The sequence below is a fragment of the Strix aluco genome, chromosome 1 (assembly GCF_031877795.1).
Source record: "Strix aluco isolate bStrAlu1 chromosome 1, bStrAlu1.hap1, whole genome shotgun sequence".
NCBI classification, from domain to species: Eukaryota; Metazoa; Chordata; class Aves; order Strigiformes; family Strigidae; genus Strix; species Strix aluco.
Genome location: NC_133931.1, coordinates 39,904,357 through 39,922,565, shown reverse-complemented (window position 1 = coordinate 39,922,565; position 18,209 = coordinate 39,904,357). Strand labels below are relative to the sequence as shown.

General features: G+C 40.5%; 1 protein-coding gene across 2 annotated transcripts in view; it reads left to right on the top strand.

The window, feature by feature from the left end:
* Positions 1 to 18,209, top strand: part of NKAIN3 (sodium/potassium transporting ATPase interacting 3) — a 398,856-nt gene that overhangs the window by 177,433 nt on the left and 203,214 nt on the right. For both annotated transcript variants that reach the window (XM_074818528.1, XM_074818518.1), the window contains exon 2: positions 14,479 to 14,616. In XM_074818528.1, the coding sequence (XP_074674629.1) occupies positions 14,479 to 14,616 (138 nt within the window). The remainder of the gene's footprint in view (positions 1 to 14,478; positions 14,617 to 18,209) is intronic.

Below are 18,209 nucleotides of genomic sequence, written 5' to 3'. Positions count from 1 at the left end.
GCTTAGATGATCCAAAAGACATCTTTTAGTCCTCTGTAGCTTTATCACAATCAACCTTGCAACATTTTGCAGGAAGACTCACCAATCAGTGGCTTTACAAAGAGTCCTGCACTCAGCGTAAGAAACCATCCTTATGGCAGGGCACTTTCATGTTTAGGACCTTCTTCTGCATAGTCTGCGTAGTGTTCTATGCTTCTGTTGACAGCTTTCTAGTAAACCGCATGTGTAGTTATATATATACTTTGAGAATTTAAATCTCCATTCAGTGTGAGGATGCTACAAAATCACAGAAATCAATGGAAATTTTGGGGTTTTATTTCTAGAAGAGAATGGCCACATCTTACAATACATGTAAAAGAGCAGGATTTAAAGCAGGATATTGCTAATTTGTCACCCACCTTTAACTACAGTAATGTTCTTCCATGTTTCAGAATAACCTCAGACCTCCCATTGTTCTTATATGTCTAAATGAGACATAAATGCCCTTTTAGCCTACCAATCTGTGCGCTATATACGTGTCATGCCCTATTTAGGAGAATTGGGGTCTGCTCATATGTGATTAAGCTTACTTCCCTGCCCTATGAATTTGTTGAAATGGCACACTGAGTACATTTTTGCAGCCAGATTACATTGAACCCTGCTTTTTACATTCACTTTAAGTGCTCTTTAGCATTCTTATTTCTAAAGTAGCAAAGTAACAGGATTGACATGTCAGCCACTAACACTAATGGGCATTAACACAGTACCTTTCTCTTCCCAGTTCTCCAATAAACCTATAATTCATATTTCAATGAATTTAGCACTCGCTCTGCTCTTGTTCTTTTCATGTAGGATGTATTGGATAATGTGGGGCCTGAGCATGATGTAATAGTATGGGGTGCAGAATGTGCTGGTTTTGACTGGGATGGAGTTAATTTTCTTCACAGTAGCTAGTATGGGGCTATGTTTTGGATTTGTGCTGGAAAAGGTGTTGATAGCACAGGGATGTTTTAGTTACTGCTGATCAGTGCTCACACAGAGTCAAGGCCTTTTCTGCTTCTCATCCCACCAGCAAGTAGACTGGGGGTGCACAAGAAGTTGGGAGGGGACACAGCTGGGACAGCTGACCCCAACTGACCAAAGGGATACCCCAGACCATATGACATCATGCTCAGCATATAAAGCTGGGGAAGAAGAAGGAAGGGGGGGGGGACATTCTGAGTGGTGCCATTTGTCTTTCCAACTAACTGTTATGCGTGGTGGAGCCCTGCTTTCCTGGAGATGGCTGAGCACCTGCCTGCCAATGGGAAGTGGCAAATGAATTTCTTGCTTTGCTTTGCTTGAATGGGTGGCTTTTGCTTTACCTATTAAACTGTCTTTATCTCAACCTATGAGTTTTCTCACTTTTACGCTTCCAGTTCTCTCCCCCATCCCATCAGTGCAGAGTGAGCCAGTGGCTGTGTGGGGCTTAGTTGCCATCTGGGGTTAAACCACAACAGAGAGACAACGCATTAAGCTTTGTAAAATATATATTGGAAGTTATTCATACAATAAACTTTGCTGATGAATTACTTTAGATAGCACAAGGTCAAAATAATTTGACGTGCTGCTATTCAGTCCTATCCTTTTCTTTAACTTAGTGGGAGAGGTTAGAAAAAGAAAAGAAACAGTTGCCCTACTTTTTGTTAATAGCAGGTGGCAAGAGGATGTTCATGGGATGCTGTATATGTGTCCAGGCTGCATGATCAGATATTTGATATTAGAGTATGGTACTTGAAAGGGAAAAAAAAGATTTAGTGCAAAGGGCATTTCACATAGAACTATTGGTGGCTCACATTCGGACAGTTACCCGGATCCATAGGAATTAGCAGATGTAACCTGGTATATACCAGTACAGATCCTGCATTATGCTTTGAGAGGTTGCAGGATGTCAGCATACAGCAGGCAGAACTGCTGGAAGCATTAGATATTCTTGATCATACAGAAGAATGAACAAAGAGGCAGCTTTGTATTTAATATTTTTCAATAATGGGCTTGGATGTCTGCTTTACATCTTGCTGCCTTAGGTTCAGTTGGTTCAGTTACTTTGGTTTACCATGCTAACAACAGTGTAAATAGACTTGCTCAATTATGTCATGAACAGTCTCACTTGACTTGCCTCAAAAGGGTGAGCTGGGCTCTTTGTGGGGATGAGACTGAGCTCTGAAGGGGAAAGAAAAAGACAACAGTAAAGAAGATTGTTGAAGAGTTTCAGGGTAATTTGATACTCACTAAATTTAGTCTCATCAAAGAAAAAAAAGCAACAGCCTTTTCAGCACGTGAAAGTAGCAAGTGCATCCTCTGTCCTCACCACAACCATTCTTCTTGGCCAAATAACTCATGAGGTGGAGGGATGTTGTTGCTATGCTGTAAACAGAGAAGGACTTGTCTCTATTTTATATGGCAACATGAAATGATCCAGTGTGAGAGTTTTCTCATCGAACCCATATGGCATGAAGAAGTCAAAGGATCCACAATTGTTTCTAGCATGCTTGAACTTGTCATTTGATAACAAATGCATGAACTGCAATGCAGGGATCAATTTAGATGCGTTGTTAGACTTCTGAGCCAGTGATAAACTCCTTGTTTTTTCTTTGTGCGTCTGGTGAATCTAAGAAGATGCAGGCTCTCGCTCTTCTATTTTTGCATAGCTGGAACTTGAGAGAAGTTTTTTGGGGAAAGAAAGGAAAAGTTATTCAGGCAGACATCTGAACTCTTCCCTGCTGTGGAAATAGGCTCTATGCTGTGGCTCAAATTAGGGGTAGAAGGCAGCACATGATTTTTATTACTTTGGTGGTGATTTACAATATACTGCCTCTTTGGAACCAGAAATTAAACCCTAACAGTAGATGCACCATCCTGTGGGAAACCTTATGTTTCACAAGATCTGGCATGAGTCAATTTGATGTTTTATGCCAAGGCTCATATCAATTTGACTTGGTTAAACTCAGACCTTGAATGAACTGTGCAACTTATCCAGCTCCTTGTGAACTCTGATCATGTGTCTTCCTTAGTCGTGGAAGGAAAGTTCCATCTGGTTTAATTTCTATCTTCTTCTGGAGCCCACATTAAAACCCAGGGTTCATAGGGCATTAAAGAGTCCTTGATGTATTTCGTAAGAGTAGTGGGTTGTTCTTTGGCCAGAAGGAGCACACCATTCATCTACTAGAGGCTCTAAATACTGTTTTATCTGTTTACCTTACAGGGATTTCAATTCATCTTGTGCCTTGCAGTCTGGGTGCCCATCTCAGCCTCTCTCCCTTCACATGCTCACAGTCTGTCTGTTCATGCTGGGGATGGATTGGGTACAGATCCTGCAGCAAGTGTTTCCAGCTTTATCTTTTTCTCTCTCTTTTCTCCTTTTTTGTATGGATACCATAATCATCAGAATCTAGGAGAGATCTAGGGCTGTCAGCATCACTGTTATCAAGTGCTGGCATCACCAGTTACTTCACTGCCTTACCAACTATGCCCTGGGAATTCAAAATAGTAATAAACATGTTCATTTCTCAGTATTGTTAGCGAGTAAGTGCTTTACTCCATCATTAGTTAAGCAGCAATTGAGGAAGCCTGTGAAGGTACATAGATTTACTGGATGCATTCAGATGTGCAAATAAATGAAAAAAAACCAACCTCACAATTATGAGAATTTAGAATTTGAAGATATGAAGGGATATAATGGTGTGGCAAATAAAAGCTTTCTTTTGGATTAAAGCCACCGCATACACAGCTTGGTATAATTACAAAGAAGACAAATTTTAATTTGCTTTCCCCTTTTCTCTAGTATCTTTTGATGTGGACTTTATAATTCATAATAAGATAGAAATCTTTAAAGATCTTTAACCTATAACCATCTCTTACACCATCTTTTGCTGTATGTGTGCTGGCATTTAAATGAAACAACCAAGGGAGTCTTAAATGCCGTTATAAGCATGTTCATTCCAGCTGTTTGCAGGATCGCATAGGTCAACCAGCCAAGGGGCTTGACTTTAGTGTTTTGGGATCAGTTACAGCTTCATTGGAAAGTTGAAATTCAATCTTGAATCATTGTGCTGTAACGAGTTGGTGCTATGGGGTTTTATTACAATACTTGGTTTCTTCCCTATCATGGCTACCCATAGACTGTAACTGCATTTTTATAGTGTCTGTTTGGTACAGATGTAGCAGTCAGCCTTGGGTATATCACACTGGCACCTGCAGTGTTCTGGGAAGTGAGACTATTTGATGCCATCGTTTATATCACTATAGTCAGGCAACCCTGCAGAATAAATATTAACAGACTCTTCCTTCCATGCTGTTGAGATTCTTAAATAATTTACTTTTGCCTTTTTGAGCCATTTCCCACAGCCTTGATGCAGACACAGCTCCTTTTGACTTCCACAGGAGTTTTGTCTGAGCCAAAACTGGAGGCTCGTCCTCAGTTTGGTGAAAGTATGCAACACCCTCACATGAAATCCATCACTCAAAAACTTCCTGCACATCACTAATGTAGCTGCAAGGCTTTAGTAGTACACATAATTAGGAAAACATTTTTCCTTTAAGAATTAACCTTTGGTTTGTGCCTGTCTGATAATGTTAAATAGTGATATTAAATATATATATATTTGTTAAGTTGTGGAGAAAATGAGGTAATGAAGAGAACCCTTTCAGCATCTTATAATTACATTTATAGGTTTCTAAGATCTGGCATTTACTAGCTATCCTTATTATACTATGGACCACATTCTCAGATGAAATCAACTTCTTTGCCAGTCATTTACTGGTGGCTGGTTCTAAGACATTAGTACAGTGTATTGGCTTTCAGAAATAATTGAACATATACTGATCACTACTTACCTGACTTTTTCCTTAGTCAGTTAGTGACAAACTGCTGGTAAAGTATTTACGAGTGACACTTTTTTTTTTTTTTTTAATCAGAAAAAAGACTGAATTATTTTGCTAAAATATCTCTTCTGCAATATTATGTGCTATCACTGCCATCATCCTCCAATGAACTCTTACACTAAAGCGCTACAAGAATGGTGGAAAGGCCATTACCTAGTTCTGAATATTTTCCATGGGTTGAATGGTGGAATATGAGTAACAGTCACTGTTGAAAGGCAACAGACTCTCTTAAAAGGACTTTTTTTTCATACCTGCCTTTCTTTTATTTGTTTTTACGCTTCAGCCTTCAATAACCTTGGCTACTAGTATTTTATTGAGCTCTTCTGGCATATATATTTCTTTTGCATTATATTTTATCCAGTCTTACAGCTACCCAAGTGACAGCCAATTACCTGTCTATCTGACCAACACTGCAAAGGCACTTTTGATATTAGATCATCGGGTTTTTTCTCTTCTTTGAAAATTACTTGTCAGATTGCTAGCAGTTTCTCTTTTGGTCCATGAAACTGAACTTAACTATAAACTTTAGTGATTTACTCAAAACCTTCCTTGAAATTCAATAACCTTCATGCCACATAATCTTATAAATGTATTTAGTGAGCTGTTATAAGGGATTACCATCTTAAAATCCCCCAAAAGCTAGTATTTCACCTAGACAAGTGAATTCAGATCATTAAAAATCTAATGGGAATCTCCTCTGTGGTCAGATGATTGCTTTAACTGTCACCAAAGGTATAAAGAAGTGATTTAAGTCAAATTTTAGCATTTCATTGTGACACAGACTACACTCATCTTTGGTTATGAAGCCTCTATTGAAAGGTGTTAAGTCACAGGTAAGGAAGCTGTAACCTTTAGCTGAGGGACAGTAACTTCCTGAATAACATTCTTCAGCCAAGAGCGATCATCTGACACCACCCTTCCACTTCAGATTTAAATGTTCTCCGCTCCATTACAAGCCTTGCATTCCTCTCATGTTAAATCTTATGTTCCTTCTTACTGAAGTCAAGCCTGTCAGTAAAATTCTGACATTACAGCGAGAGTATAAAATTTTTATAAAAAGTGGTATATGCTTTACCAGTGTTTGACACAACTAATTTTTTTTTTTTTTTAACCTTCTTGCTTCACCTGTTAGTTTTCTGTTAGAAATTCTGGATTCTAGCATTTGGTAAGTCGACCTTTTACTCTCCAATGCTGGGGTTTTATCCAGAATAATTTAGTAGCTTTTTGATGTCTTCTTTTCTTAAATTAGAAAGTGCATATTCTCCAAAATAATGTAAAAGTATGCTGTGACCGCTGTGCATTTGCCTCAAGGTTTTACAAAAATGTTTTCTCTGTGGAGCATGTGTCAAGAAAAGGGAAATACATGCCTAAGAGTGGTGGAATGTGAAAACAGGGTTTTAAGTCAAATGTGGCTAGTGCTAAAAATGACCTTGATCATAAAGGTCTTCTATATTCCAGACAAGTAGCCAGGCTACAAGGTGGCATAAGCGATTCGCACTGCTCCTCTCCTGCCTCAGCATTGCCCTCTTCCTTGTGCTGGTGTGTAGCTTTTCAGGGGTGCACAGCAGTCTGGGTAAAAAAGGGAAGGAAGGAAGGAAGGAAGGAAGGAAGGAAGGAAGGAAGGAAGGAAGGAAGGAAGGAAGGAAGGAAGGAAGGAAGGAAGGAAGGAAGGAAGGAAGGAAGGAAGGAAGGAAGGAAGGAAGGAAGGAAGGAAGGAAGGAAGGAAGGAAGGAAGGAAGGAAGGAAGGAAGGAAGGAAGGAAGGAAGGAAGGAAGAGGGGATGGGATGGGATGGGATGGGATGGGATGGGATGGGATGGGATGGGATGGGATGGGATGGGATGGGATGAGATGGGATGGGATGGGATGGGATGGGATGGGATGGGATGGGATGGGATGGGATGGGAGATGAGTTGGGAGGGAAAGGTGAGTACACTGCTGAGCTCAGTGAAGGTGATCTGGGGCTTCAGAACAGAGGGCACTTAAATCTTCAGGTGGAGTTTCCTGGAGGAGGCTTGAGAACCAGTTCAGTTTTTAAAATTTTCATCTACCAAACTGGACTGAACTGTCTGTAATTCAGTGTGGCATATTGAAAACTAGTGGTAATGGTGAAAGGAGCAACAGTCCTCAGAGATTCCCCATGTCCAGGAAACTTTCTGAAGTCACAGGTTAAATTAATGGCCATAAGATGAAGCAGAGAGTTTTGGAGAAAACATTTTTATCCTTAGGAACAGTAGTTAGTATGGATGATGAGCTGTGCCCTGGCACTTCTCCTGTGATAATTATTAGCAGCATCAGCCAACTCTGAGTCTTACATGTATAATTCAAATGTTTCAGATAATTCCTGACTTGAACTTAGAATATGAATGCTCTGGAATGTAATTTTTAGATTCACTATTTTTTGTATACTATTTTCATTTTTGAAAGCTGGGGAGGCAGTGTCCATTTGGGAAGTCATAATAATTTATTTTTTTTCATACTTTAAAATTGTTTTTATTTCAAAACTATATAGTTTTACAGCTCTGCAATTATTAAGTATTTAATTTTATGATTGCTGTTAGATCACTTGAATACAAGTTTGTTAGATATAGAATAGATACTTTTCTTGTTATTATAATTTCTAGGCTTTGTCTTACATGACAAATTGAAGCAGCTTTTTAATATCAAATACAGGGTAGATTTTACTTTTCCAATTTTGCAAACTCAGTAATTTGTAAGGTATCAAATTTGCAGATATGTCTATATATCATTACCCTTTTATTTTTATATTAAGTAATTTTATACTTTTATATTTATAGCAAGCCAACTCTAGGTCTTTTCTTGTCTAAAATGATCTGTTACAAATGAAACCTCTTTTTCTTGGTCCAGTGAGTCCTTCTGTTATGGATGTAGATCTATTTATTCATCTCAAACTAATTTATAAAAGCTTTTTCAATAAACTATAAAACTGTTATCCATGAGGTTTCTGACAGAAGAGAAAACTGAGTTTTTTACACTCATTTTGGAAAGTTGACTTTGTAAGTCTGCTGTGGTTTCTCATCACTCAGACAACTTCTGATATGTATTTTGAAGTATAATAGGACCTGAGCATTTAAAAGAGGGGTTTACTCTATAGGGGGCATTTGTTGAAGTCTGCCCTCAAAAATGCTTTTTGATCTCTCTATTCAGTGGGACCATCCTGATGATTCCTTTCTGTAGATTCTATGCAGCATTGCTGATTGCTGCCTCACCTTTTATTTTGTTCCTCCTTCATCATAAGCAGTTAATGGGCATTAATGCTACAGCTGCCCTATTTCTTCTGTTCAGGGTGTTCCAGGTGTGCTGCACATCTGGTTGATCTATCTAGGAGGAGAAGCTCGAAATTCAGACAGATTAGCTCAGCAGAACATTTTCCTGCTCTTAACACAAAAGGGCTTCAGCATGGCCAGAAAAGAAAGTTCAGCCTCTGTGACTTTTAATGCAGTCTAGTGTTGCAGCTTAGTACCTTCTCCTTGCACTCTGCAGAAAGAGGGACATGGGGAATGTTTGATAGACTTACTTAGTGAAACAGAGAGGTAAAAGAACAAGACAAATGTGGCACATCTTCATTAAGTGATCTGATACAGTCCCACTAGAGCATTTTACTGCTAGTCCTAGTCTCCTGAGTTGTGCACTTTACATTACAAGATTGTCGGTGCTGATGATGACTAAATAACAAAGCACTCCCTTGGCAGCAGTAATAAGAAATATTATGTCTCCTTTTCCAAGTGTTGTTATCATAAGAAAATGTTATTTCCTATCAACTTTGATAGATTTTTATAAGTTCTCATGAAAATTTTTCACACAACTGGACATAGCTTTCACTAAAAACAGACCCCCAGTATTTAATTTCCCAGAACTGAAACCCTCCTCTTTTATTTGCAAGAAAGGTTTGGGTTTTCATTCCATTTTTAATCATTAAAAAACACTATCAAACAACAATTTATGTTGACACTCCCAAACTTTGTTGTCTTAGTTATCACAAGTAGTGGAAGTGCCAGACTCTGTCAACACGTGTGTGTTGGGAAAGTCATATCGAGCATACCCCATTTCTCCAGCCTCAAACTCCTCTGCTCCTCTAAGCTGATATCTGTCTTATCATCAAAATGTTTTTGGTGAAACATTTCAAAGTACTCACATGCACATAACTTCAAGTGAAACTATCTGTCACAGTGTCTGCTCCTTTCTGACTGCACCATGTGGCATAGGTTAGTCTGGTGGCCACTTGTGGCTACTGATATTTTGGATCTGTGCAAACACAAATAGTACTGGCTCTTCATAGCTGTGCAAAACCAGTCTGTAATTGTGCACAGGTACCTGTCTCCCTCCCTTTATTCTGATGGTTTCTGTGCAGTGAATTACCTGAATCACAGACTGAGTTAGGGACTGCTTTTATTCATTTGCACAGAGCTAAAAACTCTGTGGCCTTCACCTCTGTTTGGGGACTCTGTTGGGTGAAATACTAGACATAAGAGCAGTAGCACTTACATGCTTTCTCTATGCAGTGCATATTGCTCATGGTATAAAAAACCCCAGAACTTAATGTTTCCTCTGCCATTATCATGAATTATTAGGTTTTTAACTTCTATCTGTGCTGTCTGCAAGAGGATTTTATAATTTAGAAGAGAGTAGCAATTTGAGCAGGATAGACATGCCTCCTACGTCTTTCTTTTCTTTAGATTTTTTTTCCCCCCACTAAAGTATTCTGTGGGCTTTCGGGATGAGACAACTCTGTGTTGGCAACACGAGCGAAATAAATGAGACTTAGCTGCACAGGAAAGTCTCACTGCATAGCCCAATGGTGAAAGCATTTGTTAGTGGGGAAGGAATGGTGCTATATGTTTGGCGTCCTGCTCTCGGGATTCCTTCAGTAGTTTACATGCTGTCACTGTGTATAAAATAGAGCCCCGCAGGCAAGAAATACAAGCAACTCTCCCAGTCCCAGATAACTGCCATAAGCAGTAGGCTGTAGACTCATGTTTCTGCTTGTGCTCTTTTTGACTCACTAAATACAAATTTTTATTTTTTGGCCAGTGACATGTCTTCAAGGAGAAGCTCTCCCCCTTGGTATCCTAATGGATAGGTGTAGGACAAATCCAGCTGGAGGCCGGTCACGAGTGGTGTCCCCCAGGGCTCAGTTTTGGGGCCACGCTTGTTTAACATCTTTATTGATGATTGGGACGAAGGGATCGAATGCACCCTCAGTAAGTTTGCAGATGACACCAAGTTGGGTGGGAGTGTTGATCGGCTTGAGGGTAGGGAGGCTCTGCAGAGGGACCTGGACAGGCTGGAGCGATGGGCTAAGGCCAACTGGATGAGCTTCAATAAGGCCAAATGCCGAGTGCTGCACTTCGGCCACAACAACCCCCAGCAGCGCTACAGGCTTGGGGAGTGGCTGGAGAGCTGCCAGTCAGAGAGGGACCTGGGGGTGTTGATTGACAGCCGGCTGAACATGAGCCAGCAGTGTGCCCAGGTGGCCAAGAAGGTCAATGACATCCTGGCTTGTGTCAGAAATAGCGTGGCCAGCAGGGACAGGGAAGTGATCTTACCCCTGTACTTGGCACTGGTGAGGCCGCACCTTGATTACTGTGTTCAGTTTTGGGCCCCTCACTACAAAAAGGACATTGAATTACTCAAGCGTGTCCAGAGAAGGGCAACGAAGCTGGTGCAGGGTCTGGAGCACATGTCGTACGAGGAGCGGCTGAGGGAACTGGGGTTGTTTAGTCTGGAGAAGAGGAGGCTGAGGGGAGACCTCATCGCCCTCTACAGCTGTCTGAAAGGAGGTTGCAGAGAGCTGGGGATGAGTCTCTTTAACCAAGTAACAAGCGATAGGACAAGAGGTAATGGCCTCAAGTTGCGCCAGGGAAGGTTTAGACTAGATGTCAGGAAGTATTTCTTTACAGAATGGGTTGTTAGGCGTTGGAATGGGCTGCCCAGGGAGGTGGTAGAGTCCCCATCCCTGGAGGTGTTTAAGGGTAGGGTCGACATAGCGCTGAGGGATATGGTGTAGTTGGGAACTGTCAGTGTTAGGTTAATGGTTGGACTAGATGATCTTCAAGTTCCTTTCCAACCTAGTTGATTCTATGTTTCTGTGATTCTGTGACATGAGGAATGGATGCCTCAGTAAGCAGCAGGAGAGGAAATTAAACCTTATTTCTCTGTGTTTGTGGTGGGTGCCTTTACCACAGTAAACTATAACAAGTCTATTTTTTATGTATGTGTATGTCTATCTACGGTGCATATACACATTTGTACAATCATCTGTGGGAGGATACTTGTGGCCACTGTGCTATTTTGTAGGAGCCCAGTCCTGCTAGGTGTGCTTGGCAGATATCAAGGAGGTACACATGAAGGCAAATTTTGTGTCTGATCCAGTTTAAGCATGAGCTGAGTACCAAGCCTGTTAAGATGGTGCTGTTGGTAAAGTGCAGTGGCTGTGTTCGTTGATGTTGCAGTACTATGCCTTCCAGGCATTTAAGGTGCTGATCTACATGGCACTGAAAATTGCTCCTAAGGACCAGTTTAAGAAAAGAAAATGTACTAAATAGCTTCATTCATATCTGTGCTGAGGAGTTAATATCTGTGCTGCAGGCTTTTGTCTTTCAGACAGCTCTTGGTGTTTCAACACTACATAAAATATCTAAGGACAGCCATCTCTTGCAGCGAACCATCTGTGTGAAATGAATTTCCTCCATATCCACTCTGGCCAAGACCTATGCTCTCTACACCAGCAATTTCACATGTGCTTGGGGAAGAAGCCAGGCAGTGGCATGCCACTGTGGGTGCTAGTGAGCTATTAGAATCCTCTGTCATGTTAACTGGGCTCATTGTGACCGGCAGGCTTCCCAGACAGTTCACCCATGCCCAGGGACCATTTTGAGTAGGTAGGTATGTAGTTTGCACATGGCTTCCCTGTTTCAGAGCCAAGGACACTTTACTGGAGGCAATCCTAAACCAGCTGCCTTCAGTTCTGGAAGCGTTATAGGACACACTCAATTTATTAGTGCAGGTGAAGGCCTAGGCTACATGAAGATTGCAATGAATGTCAGGGCAGAGGTGGCTGATAAGCAGATTCCAGTCTGATTTGGCAACTCCATCCTCTGCTTGCTTGGTCATGTTGAGGCTCCAGGAAGAAGACACATTATCTCTGAAAACTGGTGGTCTGTGAATTATTTAGGTGCCTTGCTGACCCTGGCAGATCTCTGCTTGTAGTGCTGGGAATGAAACCGGCTCTGGCTCTGGTCGTGGATGTCATAAATGTCTTCCTATGTGATACAGGACAGGACTCTTGGTATGTTGGTGCTAATACCAGAAGCTGAGTTCTACCTGTGCCAAAGAGTTTTTGATACTCTCTACCATCTCACACATGGGATTTTGGGCACCCTTGTACTGTACTGTGTGATGTATCCTGTGGTTTAGCGAAGCTACAGGCAGGGGTATTCCCAAATGTGAGGTCACCTGAATTGACTGAGGAAGTTCATTAGAGAGTGGTAGAAAAAGCAAGTGATTCAGAGGTGTCACTAGTGAAGTCCCATCTAGGCCATTATTGTGATGCTCGTAAGTCTGCTACAAGGTGAAGACATTATGAGAATGACATCAGTGTCACTGTTGTGTACCAGTTAGGATGCCCACATACATCCAGGAAGGGGACAACCATACCATTAGGCACTGAAATTCTGTCTGAGGTCCATGTAAATATGTCATTTTCTGGATTTGTCATTAACTTATGTAGTTCTTTTCCATATCTGGGGAAGAAAACAAATTGTTGATCCAGATGGTCAATACCTTAAAAGAAGAGAGGGCAGAGTGTGAAAAAAGCAAGGTAGATAGCCAATGCCACATAAGCCAATGGCTTCACTCACATGGGAGGGGTGTTCCCTCTGAGATTTTCCCTTACCTTCAGCATGAAAAGGTTCAGATAGGAATATTTTACATGTCCAAGAGAATAACATCATTTTAACATTGTCTGCTGTGTGATAATTTTTCATTTATACATACTGGGCCAGATGTTTAGCTGATAAAAGTCAGTGTAACTTCACAGATTGCAGAGGAGCTGCATCAAGTTGATGATTCAACCTTTGTTCATTTAATTGTTTAGATTTATCATATTTATTAACCTCAGCATAGAGAATGTAGTTTTTATGACTGGTATAAGGGATGATTTTTGGACAGAAAAGATGCATTCTGCTCTGAGGGACACCTAGACCCGTCTTGTAAGTGAGGAGAATCTGGCCATTATGTGTAAAATGAAATGTTTTCTGTGAAATACCCACATATGATAATACTTTGGTTGGTATTCATAGGGCCATGCTTACTCCATCTGTCTCAGTTATAAATATTTTAAGTGCATATTTCAGTAAATTTTAGGGTTTGTAACAATGTAGTAAAATCAAGTAGATGTGAAATAAATTCTAGCAAGCACAGAAACACACTTGTTTCTCAGTAGGATTTTGTTTAGCTCCTCAAAAATGTCTTGCTACGGATGGAGAAATATTGAAACAAGTTTAAACTTCAACAAGTGTGGTGCTAAAAAAGTTGATTTTTAGTATCTTTAGAACAATAGACTGGATTGTCAAAAATGAGTAGCAAATGTGTTTGCAGGAGAATTTTAATCTAGCTTTTTTGGGGGGTTTTGTTCAACATTCAGAAATGCAGAATTACCTAAGAACAACATGCTGATGCAAGGATGAAGGTTGATGCTTTTTAGCTTCCTCCACTGCCACACACAACTAAATCCACTCCTGAAATGCCATGAGGACAGTGGGAAGAGAGGAATTAGGCTGCTACCGTGTCTGATTTGCGCTTGCCCAAAGTAACCTAGAAGCTTTTGGCAGTGCACAGATAGCTCATTTGGCTGCTGGTTTTGAAGCTGCTTACTCTAAGGTCTTCCAACATTTTCTACAGCTTTTCACTCCCTGAACCTACCTCCATGCCTCAGGTAGCAAGGAGGTCCCAGCATTTTCCTGCATTAGGGAAGTCTCGAGAGCATACCCAATAGCCACATCTGGGACTCCTCTGAGCCTCCTCTGCCCTTTTTGACCAAAATCTCTCCCCTTTAGGAATAAATTGAGGAACTTGCAGTCACGTCTAGTGGAGACTAAATCTAAGGAAAAAAAGACATGGGGAAGGGAGGGAGCATGATGATACTTCAGTAACAATGGCAAGGTTCTCATGGCTTTGCTCAATCTAGGTGAGCTTCTGACAACTTTTGTATTCAAATAAATATTGTCAAGCCTTAGAGTTTCCAGCATACAAGAACAAAATAAAATGTGTCTGCATTTGTTTTGTAGAGGCATTTTTGTATTATATGAGGGTTTTACAAATATTTTCTTAACATTTTTTCCGAGTGCTTTTTCATTAGAAGATCTGTATGTTGACTAGTAGCTATCTTCAGGTATCAGTGTACTAACAATGATGACAAAGGCTACATGCTGGAACTGTAGTTTCAGAATTTTGCCATACTTTTCTCTGGTGAAGCCTGGTGCAAATAACAAAATGTGAAGTGTTTTGTCTCACCCATAATTAAAAGTGGATGTTCTGTTTATGTGTTTTCTTACAGCTGGCAGCATTAGAGAGACAGATCTTTGACTTCCTTGGTTTCCAATGGGCTCCTATCCTTGGCAATTTCCTACAAATAATAGTTGTCATTTTGGGTTTGTTTGGAACCATCCAATTTAGGCCTCGATATATAGTTGTGGTAAGTCTCATTTATTATCTTTTTTTTTTTTTTTTTTGCAATTGGTTTTAAAGCCTGTCATATTACAAAGCAGAATTTTCTTGGTTTCAAAATGCTAGATGTTATTATTGTAGAAACTTTACAGGTCTCCATGTCTTTTTGCAAATTTAAGACTACTGAGTGGCATTTCTGAGATTTTGGAAGCTATCAAAAATGGGTAACCTAAAGTGCTGCCAAAATTATGACTGTGATACAAGTCCTTAGTAAGATTCTGTAAAGAATTAAATACCTAGATGGGTCATGGGAACATCTATAATTAAACTGTGCATAAATGAAGAAAAGAAATACAAATTATTGTTCTCTTTGCAATAGACAAGCAGAATTCAGGCATTTAAAAAAATTGTAATGGTCAAGTTATATTTAGCTACATTTTCCTCTTAAAAAGGGAGAAGCAAGGATTGATAAATTGTAAATTGTCTCTGATGCTTGTGACTTGAAGCTTCACAAATTTTTTTCACATGTTCTCAACATAGCCAGGAATAGAAAAAACTTTCAAAACTGTGAAGGAAACTGCCAACAAAAAATATCCCTTTTCCGCCCCCACAGTCTCTCTCTCCTGAATGGATGAATATTATGTCTTTGCCTGGCAGTGTCTGTAATTCGAACATTTCAGTTGTGTTGTCAGTAATGGATTTTAAGAGGCTAAAGGTATTTTTTTTCTCACAAAAGAGTGAAATATATGTCTACTGAGGAAAATTCATTAAACAAATACTTAAAAAGCTTCATCTTTTCTAGTCAAGCCTGAAATCCTGTAATTCTTTGTCATGTCTTAAAAAGTGAACAGAAAGTACACCCAAGTTCTTTATACTCAAATTAGCTAAGCTTCACAAGCAGACTGTAAGTAAATGAAAATGGATTGATGTAAATAATAGTACTGTTATCTATTACCTGTGGCTGGAGAACTGGGCAACAGTGTATATACATCCATATATTGATGACTCACCTTTCTGCTTCATGTGCTCCATTTTATACATAAGATATCAGAAGCAAGGGAGGGTAAACATCTGTAAAATTATGTAGGAAATTCGTATCTGAAGTGCAACACCACAAAATCTCTTGCCCCTCAGGTTCAGCACTGCTGTTCAGTGGTAGAAGCTCTGCTTTAGTTTTCAAATGAAACACAACAGATGTTGACTGTTTCTATATCTTTTCCAACGTAAATGAACATTTTAGACTATATTAGAGTTTTTTTAAAGTAGAGATAGAAAACTTGCAATTAAAGAAAGAAACACCTCAACGAGATACTTTATCCTCAGATTTAACTGAACTCACATTCTGATTTAACTTTAAGCATATATTTAAGAGCTCAAGCTATAGTAGGTGCAAATACTCACTACTTGGGAAGATCAAGATGAACATAAGGTTCCCAGTGAAGTGGGAATATTTGAGCCAAATCCTGAAGTCTGAAGAGTGAAAGTACACAAGTTGTCTGGAACCAGCCTCACAGCTCAACACCAGCAGAAGGAGTTGGCCTTGCATGCTTCCCTGTTCCCACTGTTCTCCCTAGCTGACTCCTTATCCAAACCCTCTCCACCAATTCTGACAGCAGTTAACTGGACCCTTCAGTAAGCCAGTTCCACTCCTAAACCATCAGGAAAACAAACCTAGCAAAAAGTGGAGAGTTTTTTGCTAGATTGGTGAGCTGAATCCAGTCTGTGAGGTTCCCAACGGCTGCCAGGGCTAGCGTAAGGCAGGGATTGGGGCAGTGCGGAGGAGGAGGGGAAAGAAGCAGATGCAAGACTTCCCTTGTTGTTAGCTACAAACTTGTCAGTTCAGCCTCTTGTCTAGCTTCATCCTCAGGCTAAATTCAGTGAATACCTCAAGCCAGCATAAGCAATAATCCTTCCTTTGCTCAGCTGCTACCTTCAGTCCCTGTGCTATTCCTTCGCTTGCACCAGCACAAGCATCAGTTCAGCCACTTGATAAACTATCAAGCCAGAACAGATCAAGCTGAAAAGCAACCATTTTCTTTTTCAGTGTTAATTTAAGTGTAGGTCAGGTTTCTGACCTTTTTCGCTTGTTCCAGCAGAAGGGAGGAGGTGCGAGAGGGGAAACTGTAAGAAGTAGCCAGAGAAAGGGGAAAAGTGCATGGAGTCTTTCTGCAGCAGTGCAGGGTTACACCAACTGAGAGTGCTCATTGAGCTAAAGCCTGAGGATCTCCCAGGCCATACCTAACACATGCTTCCCAGAAGCTGTGCTTCCTAGGGCTGTCCCAACCACAGCTGGGCTTTGCCAACTGTCCTCGGAAGCCCTAGAGGAGTCAGTGGTACAGACACCAAGGCCACTACCAGTGCCAGCTCCAGGCTGTTTTCACTAAGGCCAAAGGAAATCCAAAAGCACCTCTCCCAAGGAAGGACATAGACTGCCTCCCTGCTTGTGAAACCCTTTAAAAACACCATCCATCTGTTACAGAGGTAAACTTTTACTGCTGGCTTCAAATATAAAGTCTGTTTAATGCAAATCTTCAGTAGGGTCCTGAATTTCAGTATTACTTAAACACTACCCAGTCTCTGAGCAGTGAATTGGGCTCCAAATTCATCGAGAAGCTTCATGGGCTTCCCAGACCATAGCTGCACCTTCAGCCACATCTAAGCCCCTGGATATGTTAGTGGTTGGTGTCCACATTAGAGCGAGAATTTGGTACTGTGGCTTTGGCAAAAGAAACATGTTGACTCATGCTTTTATGTACTTTGCTGAAGCTTCTGGTTTAGATTAAGCTAAATCCAGTTTAACTGGAAAAGTAACCAAATTCTTCAAGAAATATATGCTTAGTATCAATTGTCTTTCCCTTAAGACTTCTCTGGAAGTCAGCTTTGCTAGTGCAGGATGATCCCATCGGAATATAAAAAAATTAAGTAAACAGAGAATCATGTCGGATACAACAGTTTACTTCTGTAAACTGTCAACACAAAATTGATCTGGCACATGTGGGCGCAAATTGTCCCCATGGTATTCTATCATACACTGGTAGGGATCTTGACTTAAGCTGATGAGCTCTAGGGTCCTTGGTTCGACATCAAGCGAACATTTTAATCTATCTTCTGTGTGATGAAGGCTGTGCCTGAAGGTTTCTCTGACAAGAGGAGTTACACAGAATCTTTCACTTTGCCATCCTATGCTGCATATGTCATGTTCTCTCCGCTCAAAATTTAACATACAGCAGGAACGGGTAAGTGAATAAATGTATTACATGTAGGGCCATAACTTGAAGCACATCTATACTGCAGTCAAATATGAGAGTAGTTCTGCAGGCACAACTGAGCAGGCTTTTGCTGCAGGTACCTAAAGTCAAGAACCTCAGTGAGGGCTGCAATAGAAGCTGGATAAACACAACACCAGTTCGATGCTTCTGACTCTTCCACTGTCGTTGAATCCAGGCTAGATAATTTATCACAAACACTTAATGATTACATAAGCTGCAGTTATTTCTTTGACAGCAGCATAAGCATAGCCACTGTAGGTTAAAAGTCTGAATAAAGAAATGAGTTTTTCTTCTTAGTTTAAGTGATATAAAATCTGATCTGAGAGCTTTCTACCAAAAAACTGCCCTACCT